Below are 23,581 nucleotides of genomic sequence, written 5' to 3'. Positions count from 1 at the left end.
CTTGATCATTCATGCATAATAGATTATGGTGAGATGGAGGCTTGTGCACGGTGGGTGGGAGGTACAGAGGAGTGAGGACTACTGCAGGTGCTTTTGACAGAGTAGAAAGGTGACACTTAAGTGTAACAACCTGGCATAAGAATCTGGAGCACTTTCTTTAAAAAGAACCAGAGCTGTTTTTAAGTTTTTTTGAATTATGAATGAATTACATTTCATACATTTTCAGAGAAAACCCCTTTGGATGTGCTGACAGTTTTACAGGCCGCAGCTCTTCCTTTTCTCTCATGAAAATATTATGTTCAACAGTAATTCTGAACAGCAAAGACAAGTTTTCTAAAGTAGGTGACTTTCATGCTAATAAGCACGGACAGGTAAAGCATTAAACAGACGCTGTTAGTCATCACGGTTTGTATGTGCTGATAAGTCTCACCTTTGCCCAGCGACTGTGTGCGGGAGGGGTATCTTTTGCTCGGCCTTCTCTCGAACGTGCTGGCTCTCCTCAGTCTGCCTCCATGAGTGGCCTGATACTCTGTCTTACCACTGAGAGACAGAACACATAAAGGAAATATACATATATAAACAAAACAGAGAAAAACTACATACAGATATTTATATAACCTCCAGATCCCTACATCTCCCTCAGATCCACGCAACATTCAACCCAGGAAAGTTATTATATATAAGATTTTTAAAGTATTTGTTTAGAATTCACTGCTGGGGAATCAAAACTAAAAGAAAATATTCTGAAAACAACATTTTAAAATGTATATAGCTGTTACAGTGCCATTGTCAGGAAACTGTTACTAAAGTAGTTTCATTTAATGAGAATAAATCATTCTTCAAACTTTGAACTGTTTAATGGGAAAATACAGTAAAATAAAAAGATATAAAATGTATAAAAGTGGACTAGAATAACACATGTGTGATGTTTTGCATACATTTCTACTTAATTTACTTGAAATTTCTTTTTTTTGCTCTTAACATATTATCTTAAGCATAATCAAGTGTTTTTTCATTTCAATGATAAATGTGTTCAATGAACAATTTTTTTTATTGCTTATTTTTGTAGGGACAATACACGAGTAAAATTAACTGCACCGGAGTGAGCTAGCTAGCAGCTAATTTGCATCCTTTATCCCTGGGCAGGTAGGCCGGGCAACAAACAGCAAATACACAACATAAAACAGCTCAATACAAGTTAATAAATAGAATCAGTATGATAAAAAAGAATAAATACAAGGCAATCATTGGTGGTGGCACTTTTGTGATGACTTTAGTCAAAACTTAAGGCTGATTTTAACCACTGCAGAGCTTCCTGACTCTCTGTTGTTTGTGGGTATGAAAGGTCTGTCTGTCAGTTCACTTTCACTCTGAGTAGATGCAGTGTTTGAGACAACGCCGGAGTTTGGAATTTCCCAGTTGAAATTTCCAACTTCCGACCTCCAAGCCTTCATGCATGACGCCAAAAGCAAACAAAAACACATGAATGACCGTGGCAGATTTTGTTGGCTGGTGTACACTCATTTGAGCCCTCAATAGTGCTGAGATAACAGATGCCACAGTATATTTTATGTTATGGTGCTTCATAACAGTGGTGATATCCTAAGGCATCAATTTACATGCAGAACCAGTTTTACTATATGATAGTATGTATTATTTTAGGCTTCAAAGGGGCATTGTTGTGTGATGCCAGATAATGACTTCTTCATGAAATCAAGGTAGACGGTTTTGTCCCACGTTCACAAGTAGGAACTCCAACTTTGAGTGGCGTTACATTGTATTTTCAGAAAAATATGAGTTCCAAGTTGTCTGGAAGGCAGCATTAATGCTCTGATCCAGCCATTCTCAACTAAACACTTAGATCATTATTATTTCTTTTTTTGTACTTTACGAAGCTAATTATTTTTATAATCTTCATATTTTCTAAATGTGCTCAGAATTCACATAAATAAAATGCTTAATTTCAATAACCAGTTACATTTGAATATCACCAAGTGAATTACAACATATGATCAGTTAGACAAACGTGTTCTGCCACTTTTAAGTGAGATTTACACTTTACGTTAAATCAACGCTGTAGGTCGGGCGTAGGTACAGCAGCTAGCTAACGTTCGCTCGGATACAGACGTGCACGGACACAGAATGGATCGGTCTTGATGTGGGAGACGACCCTGCACCAGTCAGAGCTCTGAAGCATGTGATGAGGAAATACAACCCTGTAGACATTAAATCTGGATTCATAACAGCAGACAGTGATGCTGTGCTAAAAGCGCAGTGTGTTGAATCACTGCCCAGTTTACTTTCCCCCCCTTTTTTTTGTCATTTTCTCATTTATTTGAAAAAATGGTCCTCGTAAATTTTTTAACAATCAGAAGTGGGCCTTTAGTTACAAAAGGTTGAGAATCCCTGCTCTAGTCCTACCAGCTCTGCCACTGCCAGGATAAACAGCTGTCAAATCAGTACAAGTTTATCGTTTTCAAAACCTCCCTCCTTTTGTGCAGTTATCAATTTCTCTTTCGTTCTTCTCTAAATACACAACCTGACCTCCAGCACCTCCTTGTAAGACTCCAGGGATGATGAACCCTTTTATATACGGTATGGTTTATATATGGCTTGTAAATGGGGCTAGTGGGGTTGAGGGATGAGTGGGACACGGTGTGCTCCTTTATTATGGATGTGCCCTGTAAAACAGACATATCTGTTGTGCACTCTTCAAAATCAGGTATTTTCTATATATATTTGTGTTAAATTGGCATATCTAAGATGCAGTCTACAGATGTGTGCATATTTTGTTCATTTGTTTAAAATTTATTAAAAATATTCCTGTCTGACAACAAAAAGTTCCAGATAAGTGACATATATGTTTATTATATTGGTTTATATTACACTGTACATGTGTTCCTGCTTTTACTTCCACCAAATGTAACTTGAGTGTTTAATACACTGCCTCCAACGTAAAACAGACTTCAGACTTCATGCTGCTCTGTTCAGCTGCTCCAACAAAAAATGACGGGAAGTGCCCTTCAAGTGTGAGAATTTGCTTTGACCATGTCTGATAATACTCAGACGAAAACAAACAATATGAAGGGGATATCTCAGTCGCCATAGGAACAGATCCATGTAACCATAGATACGCTGTAACCATAGATACAACGGCTCTGTTTTATGTGACACACTACTCCCCATATGCTGGTATTAGTTCAGGCCACACAACTACCTCAGTGAGCCAACTTGTATCATCCCTCCTTGGTCAGTACTGCATTTTAACAGGAGTCGGAGTGCTCTACCTGAATCTGAAGCGGGAGCCAAGGCGCGTGAAGTCGCTGCGGCTGGCCTTGCCCGTGGTTGGTTGACGTAGCCGGAAGAAGGCGTGACTCTCCACGGCACACTTCCACAGGTGTTTGCAGCTCTTGGCGCTGGCCAGCTGGAACACAAACGTGTGCTCCTGCTCCCGACCCTGCAGACAACAACCAAACACTGCTAGACCTCTGTGTGTGTGTGTGTGTGTGTGTGTGTGTGTGTGTGTGTGTGCGTGTGTGTGTGTGCGTGTGTGTGTGCAGGGACGTGTTTGTGACAGGATACAAACCTGATCATCGTCCTCCACCACAACCAACGTGAGTCGACTCTTTTTAAAGTCCAATCGAGTGATTTTGGGCCTGAAAACACACAAGACACACAAACCAGTTACTCAACATTAATACTTTGGGGTTCAGTGTTACTTCAGTATAACTAACATCAATATTAAAGGGATAGTTGGGATTTTTTGAAGTGGATTGTATGAGGCACTTTTCCTAGGCAGTGCATTACCTACAATAGATGGTAGTCAGCACAACCCCAGTTTGGATAAGCAGAGAGAAGAACCAGCACAGAACCTAAGCAATAAATTGGTCAGCAGTGAAATAGATTTTAGCCACTTAAAAAAATCTATATCAGTTTAAGTATAGACCATATTTAAAACATTTTCACCATTTTACATTGCCATCAGACAGCCATTTCCGATGGGAAACTGCTGTTATATAAGTCAAATATTGCTCTCTCCAAACCAACCAGACTCCTTTGGCATAAACAGTAGCCTTACCTCACAGAAAACAGGAGTTGCAGGTCTACCATTACCTCGATGACTAGTTTTTTGTGTTATTGTGTAACTTGAACATGTTTAAGGAAGTCACACATTAACAAACAAATGAATCAACCGAGGCAGCGGTAGACCAGCAACTCCTGTGATCTGTGAGGTAAAATTAGTGTTTTTGCAAAAGGAGACTGGTTTAGTGAGCAAGGGCTTACATAGTGGTGGTGTCCTGTCAGACATGGCTTTTGGGTGGATCTTTGTTTTAGGTGGCTGTCATACGTTTTGTTGCTGACCCTGTCCACAGCAGCACATTGCTTAGCTTCCATTCTGTTACTCTGTTCTGCTTCTCCAAACTGGGTGTACCGAACTTTTTCTGTTGTAGGTAATACACTGACTATCAATAACCTAAAAAAAAAAAACACTTCAAAAACTCTGAACTATGCCTTTAAGTGAATTAATATACATTAGGCCTTTTCTCAATCACTCAAAAAGTCTGGATTTACAGATAAATATTGAACTTATTAATTTCAACAATTAGTGCTGTTCAGTGAGGAACCAGAAAGCATGTTGAGTTACTATGACGACTGACTCATATTTTCTAATGGTTTCATAAGGAGGTTCTGATTTTTATTGCTCATTTCAAATGTTGAATGTGATGAGTTTGAAACACAACATAAAAATGTCTTAATGTGGTGAAATGATATTATAATGGAAAGACTTGTGGCACCCCTGGGCCCGTCCTTAAGTCACCCCAGGGTGCCACAACAGCACCCACTTCAGGAAGCACCGGATTACAAGATGCATTCAGTGTTCTTACCAAAAGAAGAGGCCGATTTTGTTGGAGCCTTCAAACACTAAGATGCCGGTGGGGGTGAGACCGAGAGCGTATTCTCCTCCATCTCTGCCCTGAAGACACAAAACACACCTTTAGTTCTCAAACACACACCTGTAACATAGTGACATGTCTGATAATGAAACACACTCACGCACCTTGACAAAGTGCATGTCTACTCCGTAAAGTTCCAGCCACTTGCATTTGTTGAGAAAAGAAATCTCTGCTTGAGATGGACTCTTTCCCCTGAGGATTGAAAAAGAGACATCATGTTGAGTTTTCACAACACAAACATCACTCCCTCCGTCATCTCACTTCTGAAACTCTGATCTGACATAGAAAACTATCAAAAATGACACTTCATGACCTCAGCCGGTGATTGGTTTTAGCTGTAAAGGAGAAACTCTGTGAGTAACCTTGTAGCTGCGTCCCTGACTCAATCTTGGTGTTGTGTGTAAGAATGACTGTGAACTCGGAGCGGGTTCGTCCTTGTGCGGCTCAGCTTGGTGAGGCGCAGCATATGTGTATGTAATCTAATCCGAGATGGGAGCAATCAGACCGCGGCTGGGTTAAATACTGCTCGGAATCAATCAGGACCCTCCAGGGATTAATCCCTTAATCCTCAATACAGGCCAGTGAGAGCGAGGCCAAGGCGGAGGAGAGGAGAAAGGAGGGAGAGTGAAATTTAGACGCCCTCGTCAGTGGAAATGTTGGCGCTGAAAGGCAGCAGCAGAATGACTTCCTCTCCTCTCCTGCTCCGTGCTCTGCTTTTTTGCCCCAGTTGTTTCATCCAATGAAGAGATAAACCTGCTCGGGTCAAATCACCGGCCACTGAACGCCCTCCAATAAAGTGCTTTGAGTATTGCGTTAACTAGTGCAGATGCATGTGTAGAAATGTTTACAGTATGTGTTCTGTGCCCGGTTGCATAAAACCAAAGGGTAAGGTCCCGTTTTATCTTATTTTTTATTTTCTGTGTATGTTTCTTCCACATTTTGTGTTGAGAGGGAAGAGCCTTGGATCTTTAAGTATTTGCCCTCAGCTACTTTGGTGCGCATTGCTCGAAGGTCCTTAGTAGAGTTGTCACAATGCCAGAATTTTAAACTTTGATACAATCCAAATATAAAAAAAATGGTTCTCAATACCTCTTTCAATACCACGGCAAACAGAAAAAAAGTCCTAGATACACAAAAAAAAGATATTTTTTCACTTAAAAACTAAAGAAAAAAGTTTTTCATAGATAGATAGTACTTCCAAACTGGGAAATTCTTATGTTACAGCAGCAAGTTATCAAGCATAGAACATGGACAGTAAGTACACAGTAAACATACATGTAAACACCAAAAGAGAAAAGTAAATAGGAAAATACACCCAACAACCTGCACACAGTGCTGGTACAGACTAAGTCACTGAACAGTGTCTGGTTTTGCTACAAGCCAAATTTCAGACCTAGATCTTTTTTTTCTAGCTTCGTTACATTCAGTACTACTGAATATTAGTATTGTGCTGTTTTTTGAATGTGGTATTGAACTATTTAAGTACCAACTTTTGATAACCTTACTGGCAACTAAAGCAGAAAAAAAAGGTGTGGAAATGGTTACGGTTTAAAGTCCCATTTCCTTTGAATTCTTGATGACCTTTTAACTCACCTGAGCTCCAGCCACCTGCCGAAGATGTCCGCCTCCATGGCCTCGCTCTGTTTGGGACTGAAACGAAACTCAGACACGAGCTCAGGAGAGTGCTCCAAGGGATCGCAGTCTCCCAGCTCACCTGGATGTGGACCAAGACATTTAGAAACACAGATGTAGCTGAGCAGCAGATGGAGAGGCTGCGAGTGCGAACGTGACTCAATACAGTCTAGAACAAGTGCTGTTAGTCTCGGCCTTTAAAGTGAAACTGTCACTTTTTAAAATGTAAAATAACGCACTGCTTCACTTAAAAAAAAAAAAAGAACAAAATTTAAGGTAATAAGTATAGTGAGCTTATGCTGACTAATGTATGTGAACAACAGAAAGATATTTTTCTGTCATTACAGTCAATTTGACAGTATGGCTCTTCCCTTCTTGTGCAACATTTTACCATTCACCATTATCGCATAACTGCCACTTATGGCTGTTCAGCAAAGGTCATACGATCTCTCTTTAAAGCTGTAAATCCCTGCATGTCCACGCTGCATCACACTATATGAACATCTAATTGCAGACTGAAAACGTGTCTGAGAGATAGCTAATCCACTGTGAGTAGCTTTGACATTGGAGATTTAAAGGTCCAGTGTGTAAGATTTACAGGGATATATTGGTAGAAGTGGAATATAATATTCATAAGTATGTTTTCATTAGTATAAAATCACCTGAAAATAGAATTGTTGTGTTTTCATTATCTTGGAATGAGCCATTTATATCTACAGAGGAAGCAGGACCTCTTTCAGTCCACCGCCATGTTGAAACGCCCTGTTCCCTTGCTTTTCTTAAAACATGGATGTTCACGTAAACACACCACTGAGACAGAGTTTTAAAACAAGTCCTCACTCACAGCTGCTTTACAACCCAATGATAAATTGGGTAACAGAGTTGGGACCAAGACATTGTTTTGCAAATCACAAGTAAATCTCAGGTCTTTGCACTAAAGTCCCAAGTGAAGACTGACAAGTCCTGAGTCACGTCCAGAGTCCAAGTCCAAGTGACGTCTTAAGTCAGCGGTGTTTAAGTCCAAGTGAAGTTGCAAGTCTTTTTTAATTTTGTCAAGTCGAGTCAAAAGTCATCAAATTGGGTCCACACCTCTGTTTGATAGTAAATAATCAAAAATATTATTGGACTGGTTTTATTTTTCAAATCTGCAAGTTGATTTTCATATCAGTGAAATTAATGGAGATTCTTCTGATACATCGAAAATCGATCTAAAAGGTTACGACCTGGACGACAGTTGGCGGTAATGTGAATGATACATGATTTGTTGGTAGCGGGTAGAACATTTAAAACTACCGGTAGGGTTCTTCAAGAGCTGGGAGTGAAAAATCTTTAACTAAATCTCTACACATAAATGAATATAAGTGAGAATGTGAAGTCTACTTACTTTGTAAACAATACGCCGCCAGCTCTACTGAGACGTCATATGGACACTTCAATCTGATCAGAGAAGAAGAGACATGACTGATGAGCTGTTTGAAGTGTGAGTGCGTTCACACACACTCATAAAACCTAACACATAGTGTGATGTGTGCATGTTATCATGTGTCGGAAAGACATTAAAGTGTCTGGGTGCCCTACACTGTGTGTGTGTGTGTGTGTGTGTGTGTGTGTGTGTGTGTGTGTGTGTGTGTGTGTGTGTGTGTGTCAAGGAGGAGAGGAGCAACCCTTTTCCTAAAATAAGCAGCCCTCTGCTGTTCCTGATCTTGAGCTTTATAATAGAGCTGGACTCTGGGGACCCGTGGCCCAGATAGAGCCAGGAGGAGGGAGAGGGGGAACACGCTGTCTGAGCGTGTGTGTGTGTGTGTGTGTATGTGTGTAAAAAAAAGAGCAGGCTCTGCTGTATAGAAGTCCCCCAAACTCCGGTGTAGGTCACCTGTGTGTACGCTCCCACAGGTGAGCGTGTTTATATACCAAGTTTAACACTACTAGTGAGGTCCAGAAAAGTCTGCACAGACGAAGAAAAATCACCTGAAAATGATTCATGAGGAGTTTTATACTCTGGAGGAGAGAAATTTATTTTAGGGTTTCTTCTGTTTTCTATTGTTCCAGTTAAGTTGGGTCAGATTTTGGCACGAAGATTCAAAGTTGTAGTCTCCAAATTAATTCCTTTCAATCCTTTAACATCTACAAATGACAGAGTTGCACATTATTTGCAAAATTTATATCAGAGTACTCTTCATACACTGTTTTAAACCATTTAGTTTACTTTCACTCTACCAAGCAGACTAAGTACCATCATCTTTCATTACACTTCAATAATTAGGTCAAAATTTGTTTTGATGGTTATGATAGATTACAGGCCAGCAGAGGAACAATCCACACATTACTGCCACTCGTCACTTTAAGATTTCATCTGACCTTAATGTAGAATTTTTGTGTATTGTTATGTATTCGTCTGATATCCCACAGAATTTGAACATTATGTAAATTTAATGGACAATAAAGTATTCTGATTTCCTAAAGGAAAAGTTTCATATTGTTTATCATTCATCATCTTAACTTTCGAGCCTTTAATGTCCAATTTTCTTCTTTTGTTTCACTTTAGATAGCTTTCAGATTGTCTGTCATACACAGTATATATACATATATATATATATATATATATATATATATATTCTATATGAAACTGTTCCAGCTGTTTATTGAAGCTACAGTAACAGAGTAAAGTATTAAAAGCAAAGACTCACCATCTAATATAAATATTGTTGTCTGCGTCCTTTTATGCAGGTTTCCTTCTGATTTTATTTAGTATTGATTCTGACTTGAGCTTGTTTCATTGGTTGTATAGTTTAATTGTTCTATTTATTATTGTTTTTTGTTTTTTTCCACTGCCCTCTGTATTTAATACTTTAATATTTTAAATATCTTTTATCTTAGATTTGACGACTATAACAACTGTGCATGTTTTAGTGCCTTTGTGCCCCTATTTGATCTCATATATTTTGTATGTTTGTTGTTTTTTCTTTTTCCCTCCTCTTTGTGAAGTGATTTTGGACTGCAATTTATGTATAAAAGGTGCTATTTAAATAAAATGTAGTATTATTAATATTGTTATTGCTGTTGTTATTGTCAATATTACTGTACACTTTGAGTTCTGCATATTTAAATGATGATTAGCTGCACTCAGGACTGTTGAAGGGGTTAAAAACATTAAACAAACAAACATTGGTTACCTTACTAGGAGAAGACAGTGAAGTTTCTCCATTGTCTCTTTTTATTTGGATCCATAATTGCTTTTCTTTCCTTATTATTTCTAAGTAATGAAGTTCTTTAGGTCCAGGAGAGGGGAGACGTGTCAGGCCTACTTGTACAGTACCTGGTTAACCCATCTTCTTCTCTTAATGTCTTTCCTTCATCCATTTATCACCTCCTCCTCTGTCCATTCCTCTTCACACCCAGCAGACCTCTCTCATCTCTTCTCTCTTCATCTGGAGAACATAATAAGCTTGGGAGTCTCCTCCCACCCAGCTTTCATTTCACCTGTCCCTGGACCATCTGTCTTCAATGTCCAATATTTTAATCACATACTGCTGCGGAGTTGTCCTTGCAAGTAAAATGCCATTTGTCCATGTAGTTTCGAGTTTCTTTTGAGTTTCTTTTGAGCTTCCCACCTCTTCTGCCTGGTTTATGTGCACTGCATGTGTTCATTAGTGTAGTGTATTTGTGTGTACAGTATAATGTCTCTCTTAATATAGTTAGTATTTTCAAAGGAATAGTTTGATATTTTGGGAAATACCCTTATTAACTTTCTTGTCCAGACTTTGAGATTAGTACAATCTCATATCAACCCTCTAAGCCAGCAGCTGGTTAGCTTAGCTTAGCACAAAGACTGGAAACAGGGGGAAACAGCTAGCGTGGTTCTGTCCAACAATAATAAAACCTGCCTACCACGACCTCTAAACAGACGAATCCTGTTAGGTACCACAAGTTAACAAGCTGCCACTGCTGCAGTGGCATCTCCCTACATTATCAGAGTGAATGAATGTGAGCCGTCATAAGAAGTTTACAGCTTTATCTTTTACACTTACTTTTACGTAACATTACTTTTGACAACAATGTATAGGAAGTTGGGAAGAACCTGCGCAGTTCAGCAGCTCCAACAGTCATGACTTCAACTTTGGAAAAAAACAAAAAAAACAATGTAAAATACACAAACCTTTATTTCATGTCTCCTTCTGTTTCCAAGTAAATGAATGAGTTTTTGGTCACCTTGAATAACACAAGCTTAAGAGATTTTCACATTTTGTTCTACAACATAAAATACGTCAGCATATTGGCTTTTTGTAGAGAGAACCTGAAGAAAGTTAACTTCCAGACTGACCAACAAAATACGTCATCAATGCAAAACTAACACTTTTACAAAAACGAGATGTAAAAAAAAAACAAAAAACAATGCGATGTTATGGTGGGTCATGTGCAGGACTATTTCTTGTCCAGGGGCAGTGACCTCCTGGAGACTAGTCGTCACCGTGAGGATTGTGTCGTCTTTAGATAGAGCCAGACTAGCTGCTGTTTCCCACTGTTTCCAGTCTTTATGCTAAGCTAAACTAACATGCTGCTGGCTATAGCTTCATGTTTATCAAAAAGACGCGAGAGTCACATCTAACTCTTTGCAAGGCAGCAAATATGAGTATTTCTCAAAATGTAGAACTATTCCTTTAAATATGCAAAACACATATAATGTAAACTATATATCTATGTAATATACAAAGTGGCGGTATCTGTGTTTTATGTCACATTTGTTTGTATTAACAGCAACAAAGAACTTACTTGCCGGACAGAATATCTTGTCGAAGCTGCAACACAAACAGATACCTGTTGGTGTAAAAACAAAAACAACAACACGGAGTGAGAGGCTCTGAGAGGTACTGAACACACACATAAATCAACTGATGTATCACAGGCTTTTCCTCATCTCTGACACATAATTTGTTTTAACAAGTCTCTGTCCGTTTGGCCTTGATTTGAATCTGCCCACAGCCGCAAAGTAATTAGCCCCACATCCCCTTTGGACCTCTGCACTGGGCCCCTGAGAAAACTGTGTGTGTGTGTGTGTGTGTGTGTGTGTGTGTGTGTTCATGTGCGTGTCTGATTTGTGTGTGAGCGTTTTACCTTGTAAATTCCTCGCGCAGGTTGTTTGGCTCTGAAGAGTAAAATTTGACTCGGAAAAACAGTCTGTATGGAGGCCCGTCTGAAAGGGATAAAGAGAGAGAAGAAAGTGTAAAACAAAAATGTGTAAATGTGTGTGAGACAGAGAAGCAGGTGGTGGGATATGAATTAGTGGTTTAAGGAAAACTCATTTAATCAAATATCATTTCACTTCATCAGGTCCAGTTTCTGTCCTGAGTCACATCAACACTGATCTGACTTTATTCTGAACTTTTATATCCTATCTTATCTGTTGGTACCATGGTAATTATGATTCAGACTTCATTTATGGAAAAGTCAATGCTACCATCCTAACTGAAAAGAAGAAAAGTAAACACAAACATCCTAACTTCCCAAAATCTTAAATAACCTCTCCTCACTTTAGAATACCTGTTAAGCTGTCCTATGTTGCATTTTTCCACCCATTGTGGAAGCTAACTTACTAACTAGCTAACGGTAACTAATGGTAGCACTAACCCTAACACTAGTTAAATGGTAGTGTTTTCTAATCGTAGCTGACGGTAGTGTTCACAAACAGTAGCTGACGGTCGTGTTTGCTAACAGTAGCTAACAGTATAGTGTTTAACATAGTCTCTTTAGGATAACAGTTAAGCTGAGTAGTAGCTAACTTAATAGATAACAACTAACAGTAGTGTTAGCTAGCAGTAACTAACAGTTGTGTAAGCTAAGAGCAGATAACTATAATTTTCTATAACAGTAGCATCAGCTAGCAGTTGATAATGGAAATTTATAACCGTAACTAACCATAAATATGAGTAGTGTTAGCTAGCAATAGCAAAAAGTAGTCTGAACTAACAGTAGCTAACAGTAGTGTTTGTTATCAATAGCTAACAGTAGTGCTGGCTAGCAGTAACTAACGGGAGTGTTTGCTGACAATAGTGATATCTAACAGTAGCTAACAGCAGTGTTAGCTAACAACAGCTAATGGTAGTGTAAGCTAAAGGTATCCAACAGTAGTATTTGCTATTAGTAGCTAACATTAGTGCTCAATAACAGTAGCTACCAGTAGTGTTAGTTCACTTGTTTAATCCATACACCTGTTTTTTGATTGCTTTACTCAATGTAATGCCAGATACAGTACAGATACAGTGGGTGTATCTTAGCCCACTCTTTTATCTCCAAATTTAGTGTTGTAAATTTTCTAAAAAGAACATTTTTTGATTTCTCTCGAGATGCAACCAACACCTCTAATTCATCTGCCTCGAAGTTAACTGCCCATTGTTGCTTTTACTCCATTTTTTTATTGTTTAAGTGTGCTTCACATTTCAATGATAAAAACCAGCAGTAAGAAAGTTGTTAAGCTCAGCGAGATGAGAAAAGGCAACAGACATAAAAGTTGATAAGTGTGTTGGATTGACAATTTACGATTTCCTAACCTGAGATAAAACATGATGAAGAAGGATAAGATAGGATTCATAAAATTGGGATTTTCTTCTGTAATAACAGAGGAGGTTTTTGTAATACAGCCCCTGAACTACAACTTTAAAGAACAAAAGGGCCGGTGGACAAGTAGAACAACATCAGTTTCTCCGCCTGTACCATTCATCCCCCTGCTACAAGCTGGAGAGCAAACAAGGGTACGGCTCCTAACACACATGCTAATCACCATGTCAACATTGGATAATGTGCCACCTGCTCCCCACTTACCTGCTTCCACATGCACATACAGTACGCTGCACATTTTCCTGCACGCACAAAACAAGTGGCCCTAATTAGAAAACAGGTGAGTTGAACTTACCTCTGATCTGTTTCTTTATAAGCTTGCACATATCCAGCCAGTGCTAAAAGAGATCAAAAGAATGATAAGTAGAGTTAAATCAGCTTGCGGCCCTCTGTGATAGATGTGAGAGGTTGTTACTCACAGAAACTTGTTCTGTGTCCATGAACTGCAGTCCAAAGTAGTCTGTCTCAACCAGATCTATGTGGTACATGATCTGGTCAAAAAGATCCTGGCCTTTGGATTTACTCTGCAAAAGAAAAACAAAAAGTAAAAAAATATTTTCAACTGAGCTTCATGTGTGTTTATTTATCTTTTTTTTTATCTCTTCTGCTGTAGTTAAAGATGCTCTGGTACTTTGAGAACCAGCCTGCTGCTAGGGGTGTAAAAATCCATCAGTCTGGATCAATTATTGAATCAATGATCAATAATCCAATATAACTTGTGAAAGTGAAAACATCAGTCCATATACTCATCTTTAAGATGTTCTTTAAATGTTCTTGTTGTCTTCTTGGTAACAATTATTTAAAGTTATTTATGTGTTGTTGTTTTTCTTTTATCACCAAAAGCAGAAAAAGAAATTGTATCACAGCAGACTTTGCAAGATTAGAAAATCCCATATCACTGACTAAAGAATCAATTTATCATATTGTGTAATTTACACCCCTATCTGATACCAGTGTGTTAAAAAATAGATATATACACTCAACAAAACTATAAATGCATGACTTTTGTTTTGCTCCCATTTTTCATGAGTTGAAGGACAAAAGACTTTTTTTTCTGTGCACACAAAATGTTTATTTCTCTCAAATGTTGTTCACAGGTTTGGTAAAATCCTTGTTAGTGACCAAGAAAACCCATCCACCTGACAGGTGTGGCATGTAGAGATTAAAACAACATGATTATGATACGGGCGTGTCCTGGATTGCCCTCAATGAAAAGCCACTGTAAAATGTTTTATCTTGAAATAAGACATTTATTAGGCATTGAGCTATAGGTATTTCACATAGGGCTACAGGCAACAAAGTCACGACCTGCCCTAGTCTGCCTCTGATTGGCTCACCCTGATATTCTTACCCTAACACTAGCCAATCACTCCTCATGCCCAAACCAAACCAACCAACAAACAAAGACAACAAGCACTAGCCAGTCAGAGACTTTGCTATCTGTAGCCCTAAATAAATGCCTTCTTTCAAGATAATACTGCATATTTTATAGCGATGTTTTACTGAAAGCAGTCTGGGACACACCTGTGCAATAATCATGCTGTTTAATCAGCATCTCGATATGCCACACCTGTCAGGTGGATGATTATCTTGGTTACTAACATGGATTTAACAAATTTGTGAACAAAATTTGAGAGAAATAACCCTTTTGTATGCACAGACAAATATTTCTACTTCAAGTCATGAAAAATGTTGTGTTTTTATTTTTGTTTGGTAAAGTTTCCCCAACACTGGTAACCTGATCTTCCCGTTATAATTTGAGTTTCACCGCTCAAGGCAGCTGCAGGATTTCCTGGTAAATTAGGAATAAGCATCCATAACAGGAGCAAAATGATTTATAGTGCATGTGAAAGTGGTTGTATGTGTGCGTGCATCTGGGTCAAAACGAGAAGGACAAGCCCCGGAGGGAAAGGTCCTTATTCAGGCCTTTGACAATAACACACACAAACACACACACACACACAACCAAGCACACTTAAGCACAACTGAAGTGAACAGTGTGAACAGTTTATGAGTCTCACCGTCGCCCCGTATGAAGACCTCACCCCAGTCTGACCCATATAACACACAGCGGGTGTGTGTAAAGATGACAGCCTTGTACTTTGGATCCTGATAACCAGTCTAAACTTCCTGGTGAGTGTATGAATGTGTGAGGAAATCAGTGGTATTAAGGGATTGGGGACAGGAAAAAAAGAAAAAAAAAAAAAAAATCACCAGAATGCTCTTGCCTCTGCAACAAGGACGGCAACAACTGCACGCAGCGAGCAGAGGTGGCAAAGTACACAGTCTGTATACAAGTAGAAGTATACTTGTGTAAAATAAGACTCTGGTAACAGTAGAAGTACTGATTCAACTACATTACTCAAGTAAAAGTGAAAAAGTACAGGCTGTGAAATGAACTCAAAGTATAAAATTAAAAAGTGGCCCTGTGAAGGACATTTCTACCTTCTAGCTGTTTCTGTGCAAAGAAAGTTAAACCTCACCTTTTCTCTGCAGTCAAGCCTGCCTCTCTGGCCTGTTTCTTCTTTTTACTGCTTTTTATCTAGTTAAGTCTTTTACATCATGTTTAGTGTTACGTCTCTTTCATCTTTCATCTTACTTTTTTGTCTTGTTATGTGTTGTGTGTCCTTTTTCATATTGTTACATCCTTTTCTTCTTGTTAACATCTTTTGTTGTTTTTTTGTCTTTTTACAACTTTACTTGTTTTTTTCCTTGTTACATCTTTTACATTGTTTTATCCTTGTTACGTGTTTTTTGTCTTGTTCTGTCTCATGTGTCATTTTTCGTCTTGTTGTCTTTTTTGTCCTTTTACATCTTTTCTGTCTTGTTACATCTTTTTCATCTTGTAACTTTTTAAGGTAGTATTTAGTGTAGTTGTGTCTTTTTCAGCTTATTACTTTTTTGACTTTTACGTTGTTTTTTGTCTTGTTGCATCTTTTTTGTCTTATGTCTTTTTTGCCTTGTTAACTCTCTTTTGTCTTGTTACATCTTTGTTTTTCGTCTTATTTTGTCTTTCTCGTCTCATCCTGTTATACATTTAATGTCGTTTGTCATCTTGTAACGTCTTTTTTGTCGTATTACATTGTTTTGCATCTTGTTCTTTTTCATTTTGTTATGTCCTTTTCATCTTGTAACATCTGCTGTGTGTGATATGCACTGATGGATACACCAATGAATAGTCTTCATTGTCTGTGTGTTATTGTCTCATTCATTTAGGTTGAAATCAGTCAAGATGTTGGGAAAGCGGCACGCAAAATAATGATGCAAAATAATGATGCAAAATAATGATGCAAAATAAAAATAATATTTCCTCTCAAATGCATTAAAACTGAAGTAACAAGCCTGCTTTGAAACTGGGAGGAGTAGAAAGTACAGATATTTGTGTTCAAATGTAGGGAGTAAAAGTAAAAAGTTATCAGAAAAATAAAATACAAATACATGAAAAAGCTACTTCAGCACAGTAACAAAGTATTTGCACTTAGTTATTTCCCACCTCTGACAGTGAGACACAGTGAAGTGAATATTTTACTGTTCCTGTTCCCTGGGTTTTGTTTTCACCCAGCCTGAAGTGACAGACTAATAAGCTTTAATAAGCCAGTTTCGGCTCTGTTCAGTGCAGCTGACATGAACAAACTTGTTCAACACACCTGTGACTAAGCTGCCAGCGTGACAAGCCCTGTGTCATTTCATTGTTGGAGCTGTAATACCTCGGCTTTGTCTTATTGCTGTAATGTCCCTGTAGGACAAGAGAAATACTCCCTACCCTGATCATAACCCACTCTATACCGGCCAAGCGGTTTAAAGAGGTGACGCATGCACGCAACAGCCTTGGTGACACACACAACCTTCAAAATGAAAACATCTTACGAGAAACCACTTACGCACAAATGCCCACACACTCGCTCATCATCCCACCTACCCCTCGCACACTCGTGGCACTCGTCTGTGACACAGTCCCCACGGTGGTAAATCAGATCAGGGAGTCAGGGAATAGAGGGAGACGGAGGGAGATGGAGAAGAAGAAGGAGAGGGAGGAGGATGAGGAGCGTGAATGAACAAGGGAGCAAGCCACGGAGGGAGTGTAAAAGGAGATTAGGAGGGAAGATGGCACAAGGAGGAGGGAGTTGGGGGGGAGAGAGGAGATTGCTTGAGGAAGATCAGATACAGGCGAATAGACCGCGGGAGGGACAGGGAGACGAAGAAGAAGGAGAAGGAGAAAGTGAAAGAAAGATGCTGTAAAAGAGCAAACAGGAGGAGGCAGCTCCAGGTCTATCTCAGATTTCCCTGCAGTCAGAATGAGGAAGTAATGTGATGAATTGGCTGATCATAACACCATCTGGAGCTGCACCTCTCACTGTACAGGAAGACACACGCTCACTAACACACACTAATATACTATATAGGCCACTATGATGGTACAGTCAGGGAAACTTATCTGTGCCGAACTTCCAATAGACACATTTTGGACCCATGTTGTTTTGATTTTAACAGCTACCGGTGAAATACTTTGTTGATTACTCTGTTTGTAATTGTCTAGTCCATTCAATTTGTTAGGAAAAGCGATATACTTTGTTCCAAGATGAGGTCTTCATTTTGTTTGGCCATCTGTCTAAAACTTAAAAGTGTTTACTGTGAGATAAAACGGAAAGAAGTAACAAATCCTCACATCTGAGAAGCAGGAACGTGTGAGTTTTGGGCATTTTTTTCTTTAAAACAGTGAATAAATAATCACTGTTACTGTTAAACTTTTTTTTGTTCTGTTAGATGAATGGGCAAATAAAAAGCAGTAATAGGAGAAAATCTGTTGTGAAAAGTTACTGTGACAAAAATTAAAGGACCAGTGTGTAGGATTTAGTGGCATCTAGCAGTGAGCTTGCAGATTGCCAACACTTCTTCTCACTCTCCCTTTCTTAGCGTGTAGGAGAACCTACAGGGACCACTAAACTCACAAAAGACTGCACTTGGAGCCAAAGTTTGGTTTTATATTTTCTGGGCTACAGTTCAACATGGTGGCGTCCATGGAAGAGGACTCACACCCTCTGTAAATATAAACAGCTCATTCTAAGATTACAAAAACACAACAATTCTTATTTTCACGTGATTATAGACTGAAAAAACATATTTAGAAATATTATATTCCATTCCTGCCAATAAATCACTGTGAATCTTACACACTAGAACTTTAAATGTCAAAAACACGGTAGAACAAAAAACTCCAGGGACTAGGAACTTTTAGACGAACTCAGTTCATTTCCACCACAGGGAGCAGGGTCTAAATTTATGTTTTGGGTACATTATTTGACTCCTGAAAAAGTGCCTGCTCAGGGGCTCGTACTTACAAAAATACAGGAACTTTATTTCATCCACCATTTTTAAAACTCTGCAGCTGCAAACCAGCTTGTTTTTCCATTCACTGTGCCTCGGACACATCCAATACAAAAAAAAAAAAAAAAAAAAAATCATACAAATGATGATGCTTGTCCGTTGCTTCATATGGCGTCATAGTTGTAGTATAGTCATACATAAAAATTAGGTGTAAAAACAGTAGTCGCTTTTCATATGTCCGCGGACTAATTTGCCAAGCCTTTACAGACAACAGTGGGCTGGAGGAACCTTTTAGTTCTCGGTACTAGAAGTTCTGAGTTCTTTGGTTGGGAACGCAGATTTTATTTCAGATCCCCAGATGAGGTTCTCAAGTTGCACATTTTGTTTGGTTAGCAGTCCAAAACCCAAAAGTATTCAATTTACAGTGAGAAAAAGTGCAGAAAAATAGCAAATCCTCACATTTAAGAAAATTTTTGAATTTTTGCTTGCAAACACTTAAAACTATAATATATAACCTTTCTACAATAAAATGTTTAAAAATGGTCCACATATGTTTTATATTTTGAGTACTTATAGTATCTTAATTGTTTCAAACACAGAAAATTACATGATTTATTCAGAGTAACAGTGTGTTCTCTGTCAGCTGTTGCTAGCTAGTTTCTATGAAAACACGGGATACATCAGAGACCGAGGAACAAAGTCAGCAAACATGACTAAATTTACCTCGTCTGTGAACATGACTTCTGTCTGAGTCATAAGATAGATATTCATCAGCTATGGTGGTTGTTTAAAAGTGAAGATAACAACTACCAAGATCCTGTGCTACTTCACGTCATCAAACTACATTTTCTGTTATTGTTCTCATGTGCAGCAGAATTTAAATATTGTGTATTTTATCAAAAGCACTAATAGGCAAAACACTTACTTTTGCATATTTTCTAAACAAAGTTGTGTTCAATTTAACTTTTACTTTGATCAAATAAAGTTTGCCTTTATTCAGATCAGCCTCAGTTGCTGTTCCTTCTTTTTTTTTTATTTTAGAAGTTATAAGTAAACTTAAAACAACCCTGACTCCAGACTATATTGGATAAATCGTAGCGAATCTGACTTCACCACAAACCCTGTCTCTCATTTCTGCAGAGGACCAGCAGGAACCACTCAGAGGATCCCACGGGGCCCCCGGGCCGCACTTTGACCCACACTGACCTAGGCTACCATGCACTCTGTTTATACACTCAGTGTAAACACACACACACCGGGCAGGCTTCACTCACAGGTAGATCCACGTTGACATCGGAGCCGTCCAGCAGCAGGACCCGGCAGGTGATGGTGGTCCTCGCCGTCCCGGCCGCCGGGATGTGCACCGACGCTCCGCCGGTGACCACGGCGGGCGCGTGGACGACCTGCTGTTGATGGGCCAGGAGCAGGGGGTTCCCGGTCACCCCTCCTCCCCCTCCTCCTCCCTCTCCTCCTCCTCCTCCCCCTTTACCGTCCCGCTCGTCCCTCTCTCTCGTCTGGAAGCGGCTCCGGGAGCGACGGCTGAACGTACGGCGCAGAAAGCCCATCATCTTCCTGAAAAACTGCTCCACACTACTGTCGGTGCAGCCGGGGTCCTGCTTGTGCTGCCGCCGCCTCCTCCTCCTGCTCCTCCCCGGGGCGAGGAGTCACTCAGCAGGCACGGCGGAGACTTCAGGGCTGCCTGCCGATCAGAGGGGGGACTCCAGCCGCATACTAATCAAACTCACACACATCCAACCAGTTGATTTCCAATCATTTGTGGGCTACTCTGTCACGGAAACACAAACAACCCTCCTCCTCCTCCTCCTCCTCCTCCTGTCCTGTCCTCCTCTCCGTGCACCTGCCTCCTGCTCGCTGTTGCGCACCGACTCTCAAATCCCGGAGAAATCCCGTCCGACGCTCCGCTCCGCAGTGGAGCCCCTGAGTCACACGCGGGGGGCCGGGGAGGGAGGGAGGAGGACGGGCTGCTGGTCACCTCCTGGTTTGGTTGGTGTTGTTGGTTTTATTCCCAGCGGAGGAACGAAACTAGTCCTCCACCTCACTCACTCCAGGTAAAAGTCAACCAACGAAACTGGACAAACAGTGCGATCTGCGCCTGCGTAAAAACACAGCGCAGAACAAACTTCTGCTCCTCCAGACTGGCCGACCCGTCAGAGCCAGAGAACCAGCGCCACCTGTCTGTCATCAGTCCATCAGGAGAGGGAGGTCATGGGAGATCATTAGTGGTTCCCAAGGTGAGGTCCGAGGGCCCCAAGGGTCGTTAAGGGGTTTCCAGGAGGTCCCAAAGCACAATGGTGATGATTTATTGAACAGGGCCGTAACCAGGGCTTTAGAAATATAGCAGATTATGAGTTCAAGCCCCTTACAAAACACCCCCATGGCTCATTTATTCCCCTGTAATTGGTGTGATTTTATAAATAAAATCATCATGGAGTCAACAATCATGGATTTATTTGCTCTATAGTTATTCAACACAGTTCTTATTCTTTATCTGATCTTTGTTATTGTCACCCTCAAACCCTTGCCTAACTTGTAAATATTTAAATTCTTAGTACTTTCTTTTTTTATTATGCACCAAGTGAACAGAACAGAACAAGTGCAGACAAGTACAGACATTATGCAAGTAAGACAAAAAAAAACAAAAACAAAAGATGACAAAGAACAATCTGGGGAACACAAGATGTGTTCAAACTCATTCCTAATCTGTGTTTTAAAAGACTCAGCACTTTTTTCAATATTTTATTCAGGCCCTACAGATGCTTGATTTTTTTTGGCGCAGGTGCCAATACTGTTATTAGGCAGTTTTATGATTATGATATGATGATTTATGATATTGAAACATCGGCTGATATTTGTTATACAGAATATAATATATACATATACATCATTTAATGGAATGATTCCTCAATAGTGGTTAACACTCATGACAAACACATGTGATGGCAGCAGGATATTTTACAGTTTATAATAAAGTTTATTGTCCAAAATAAGACCAGCTCACTAAAGATCACTCAAACAAAATCACTTTCACTGATATTTTTAATAGTTGTAAATAGCTATAAATTAAAGAAAACACAGACAGAGCAATACCGCTCAACTGATATATATTTGTTGGGCTCAAATTTTGTTTCTATCATACTATTTTTTAACACTTGTATGTTTACCAACAGATGTCTATCAGTAATTTGATTCACTGTGTTGTGTCCATATGGCAGAGTTGCCTTTGACTTATCTTTCGTTGGGTTAAGAATAGTCAAATTTAATTTTATTGTACCTAAAAATATTCAAGTTAGGTAATAAATTGCCAACAATGTGTAAGTTTTTGTTGTGACTTGCAAGCTTTAATTTAATAGTCAGTACTGTAAAGTAGAAAAAAAATATGGTATATCTGCAGCAAAATATACTCTCAAATCTCTCATTCCCACCCCAAACAAACATAGAAAAAAAACAAGTGACTTTTTTTTTTAAACGAGAAAAAGAAACTCATTACTCATTACATTAAATGTAGCCAATCAAAACAAACAAACAAAAAAAAAAAACAAGAAAATACTGGTATGAGAAAATGTTTTTCATCAAAATACATGTAAGTTGTAATTTAAAAATACCAAAATACTTTCAGTACAAAGTATTATCACATTAGGAATTTAGTAGCCTCAATATGGGACTGACTGCCAAATGCTGAGGTCAATTTTGTAAGAATTTAAATTTAAAACATTCAAAAATTTGCTAAAATTAGCAACAGAACATTAAATAACAGACTTGATGTTATGCAGACATTTGTATTGTGTTTCAGAGATACCTACTGAAGTAAGCGTGCTTACCAGCGAGGCCCCGCCCATCCTTTATCGCAATACCACTTTGTACGTCAAGAGGTGATAGTGAGGCATTGAAGCATCTAGCCTGCCCTCACTCCAACAACTGTCAGGTGGTTTTCTTGTCCTGCTGGACTTCTGGCACCCCTGTGGCCTCCAGGGTGGGCGCTGACCGACGCACGACCTCCCTCTTGCTTCTCTCTCGCGTCACACCCTGTCCCTGCTGTACCTTTGTCCTCCCCGTAGTCAAGAGTCCTTGTTGGGACTGCTGTAAATTACCTGGGTGTTGCATCCCCTGTCATCAAACCAACCTCTCTTGGTCCAAGACTTGGTGTTCAGTCCTGCTCCGGCCATGTTCACTGGGAGGATGCTGAGTTTACTAGCTAGCCGCAGCTACAGTTAGCAGCTACTTTGGTGACATGCTGCCTCGGTTTGTTTGCAGTATAAATTCAACAGGTGGCCAATTTTACATATCGTATCTTTAAAGCCACTTTTAACTCCCCTGTTTGAAAAGATGAACATTGCCAACAGATCTGAGGATATCATGAGATGGGAGTCTGTGAAGTCAGGGGTGCAACCACTGACATAATTTATATATTCAGTGTACTTTAAATATTTCAAATACACAATTTATAAAATACTAAAACCTAATTGCATATTTCAAATACACTAACATTACTGTCCACATCATCTATTTACAGAGGAATGCCCTACTTCAGTAAATATTTTTCTGTCCTGTTATTCTTCACCAAGTGGCACATTTTCCTAACTCTCACCCAATCCTGAAAAGAAGTCTCTCAAGGTGTTTTCCAGTTCCTGAAAATAATTTTCCTTGTGATCATTATTGCTGTTTGGTGTCGAGGAGATGTGTCAATTATTAACTGCAGACTGGGAATATGTCCTACAGATCCACACAAATCCTCAGATGTAGCTTCTCTTGGACAAATCTTCTTACAAAATGTGGGTTTTTTGAGCATGAGTCTGTTGGTGCTGGACATGGTTAATGGAATTTATGGGTTTCTGTATCATTGGTTAACATTTTAGTTCTGTTAATATGGCTGACATAACATCTTAAAAGAATATCAACAACATACACCTGCAGAGATACTAAAAATCCTCACAGCCATGTCACATTTTGTTGTATCGTCTTTCTGTAACTCAATATTTTCCCATAACCAGACAGGTTCTGGCTGATTTGTGATGCTGAGATGGTTTCACTGATATGTT

At 39.3% G+C, this 23,581-nt stretch overlaps 1 protein-coding gene across 3 annotated transcripts in view; it reads right to left on the bottom strand.

Moving 5' to 3' along the window:
• The window catches only part of epb41l4b (erythrocyte membrane protein band 4.1 like 4B), a 33,322-nt gene extending 12,290 nt beyond the window's left edge, over positions 1 to 21,032 (bottom strand). For 2 of the 3 annotated variants that reach the window (XM_084726859.1, XM_084726858.1), the window contains exons 1-12: positions 19,799 to 21,032; positions 13,619 to 13,723; positions 13,495 to 13,537; positions 11,700 to 11,778; positions 11,358 to 11,402; positions 7,972 to 8,024; positions 6,549 to 6,669; positions 5,060 to 5,147; positions 4,887 to 4,975; positions 3,587 to 3,656; positions 3,288 to 3,457; positions 431 to 540 (exon numbers count right to left, since the gene is read on the bottom strand). In XM_084726859.1, the coding sequence (XP_084582985.1) occupies positions 431 to 540; positions 3,288 to 3,457; positions 3,587 to 3,656; positions 4,887 to 4,975; positions 5,060 to 5,147; positions 6,549 to 6,669; positions 7,972 to 8,024; positions 11,358 to 11,402; positions 11,700 to 11,778; positions 13,495 to 13,537; positions 13,619 to 13,723; positions 19,799 to 20,092 (1,267 nt within the window). In that variant the 5' untranslated portion in view covers positions 20,093 to 21,032. The remainder of the gene's footprint in view (positions 1 to 430; positions 541 to 3,287; positions 3,458 to 3,586; positions 3,657 to 4,886; positions 4,976 to 5,059; positions 5,148 to 6,548; positions 6,670 to 7,971; positions 8,025 to 11,357; positions 11,403 to 11,699; positions 11,779 to 13,494; positions 13,538 to 13,618; positions 13,724 to 19,798) is intronic. The other variant, XM_084726857.1, reaches the window with a different exon arrangement.
• Positions 21,033 to 23,581: the final 2,549 nt, after the last annotated feature.

The sequence above is a fragment of the Lutjanus erythropterus genome, chromosome 9 (genome assembly GCF_056507025.1).
Source record: "Lutjanus erythropterus isolate fLutEry1 chromosome 9, fLutEry1.hap2, whole genome shotgun sequence".
Taxonomy (NCBI): Eukaryota; Metazoa; Chordata; class Actinopteri; order Lutjaniformes; family Lutjanidae; genus Lutjanus; species Lutjanus erythropterus.
Note: the sequence above shows the minus strand (reverse complement) of the source record. Positions and strands in the feature narration are given on the sequence as shown.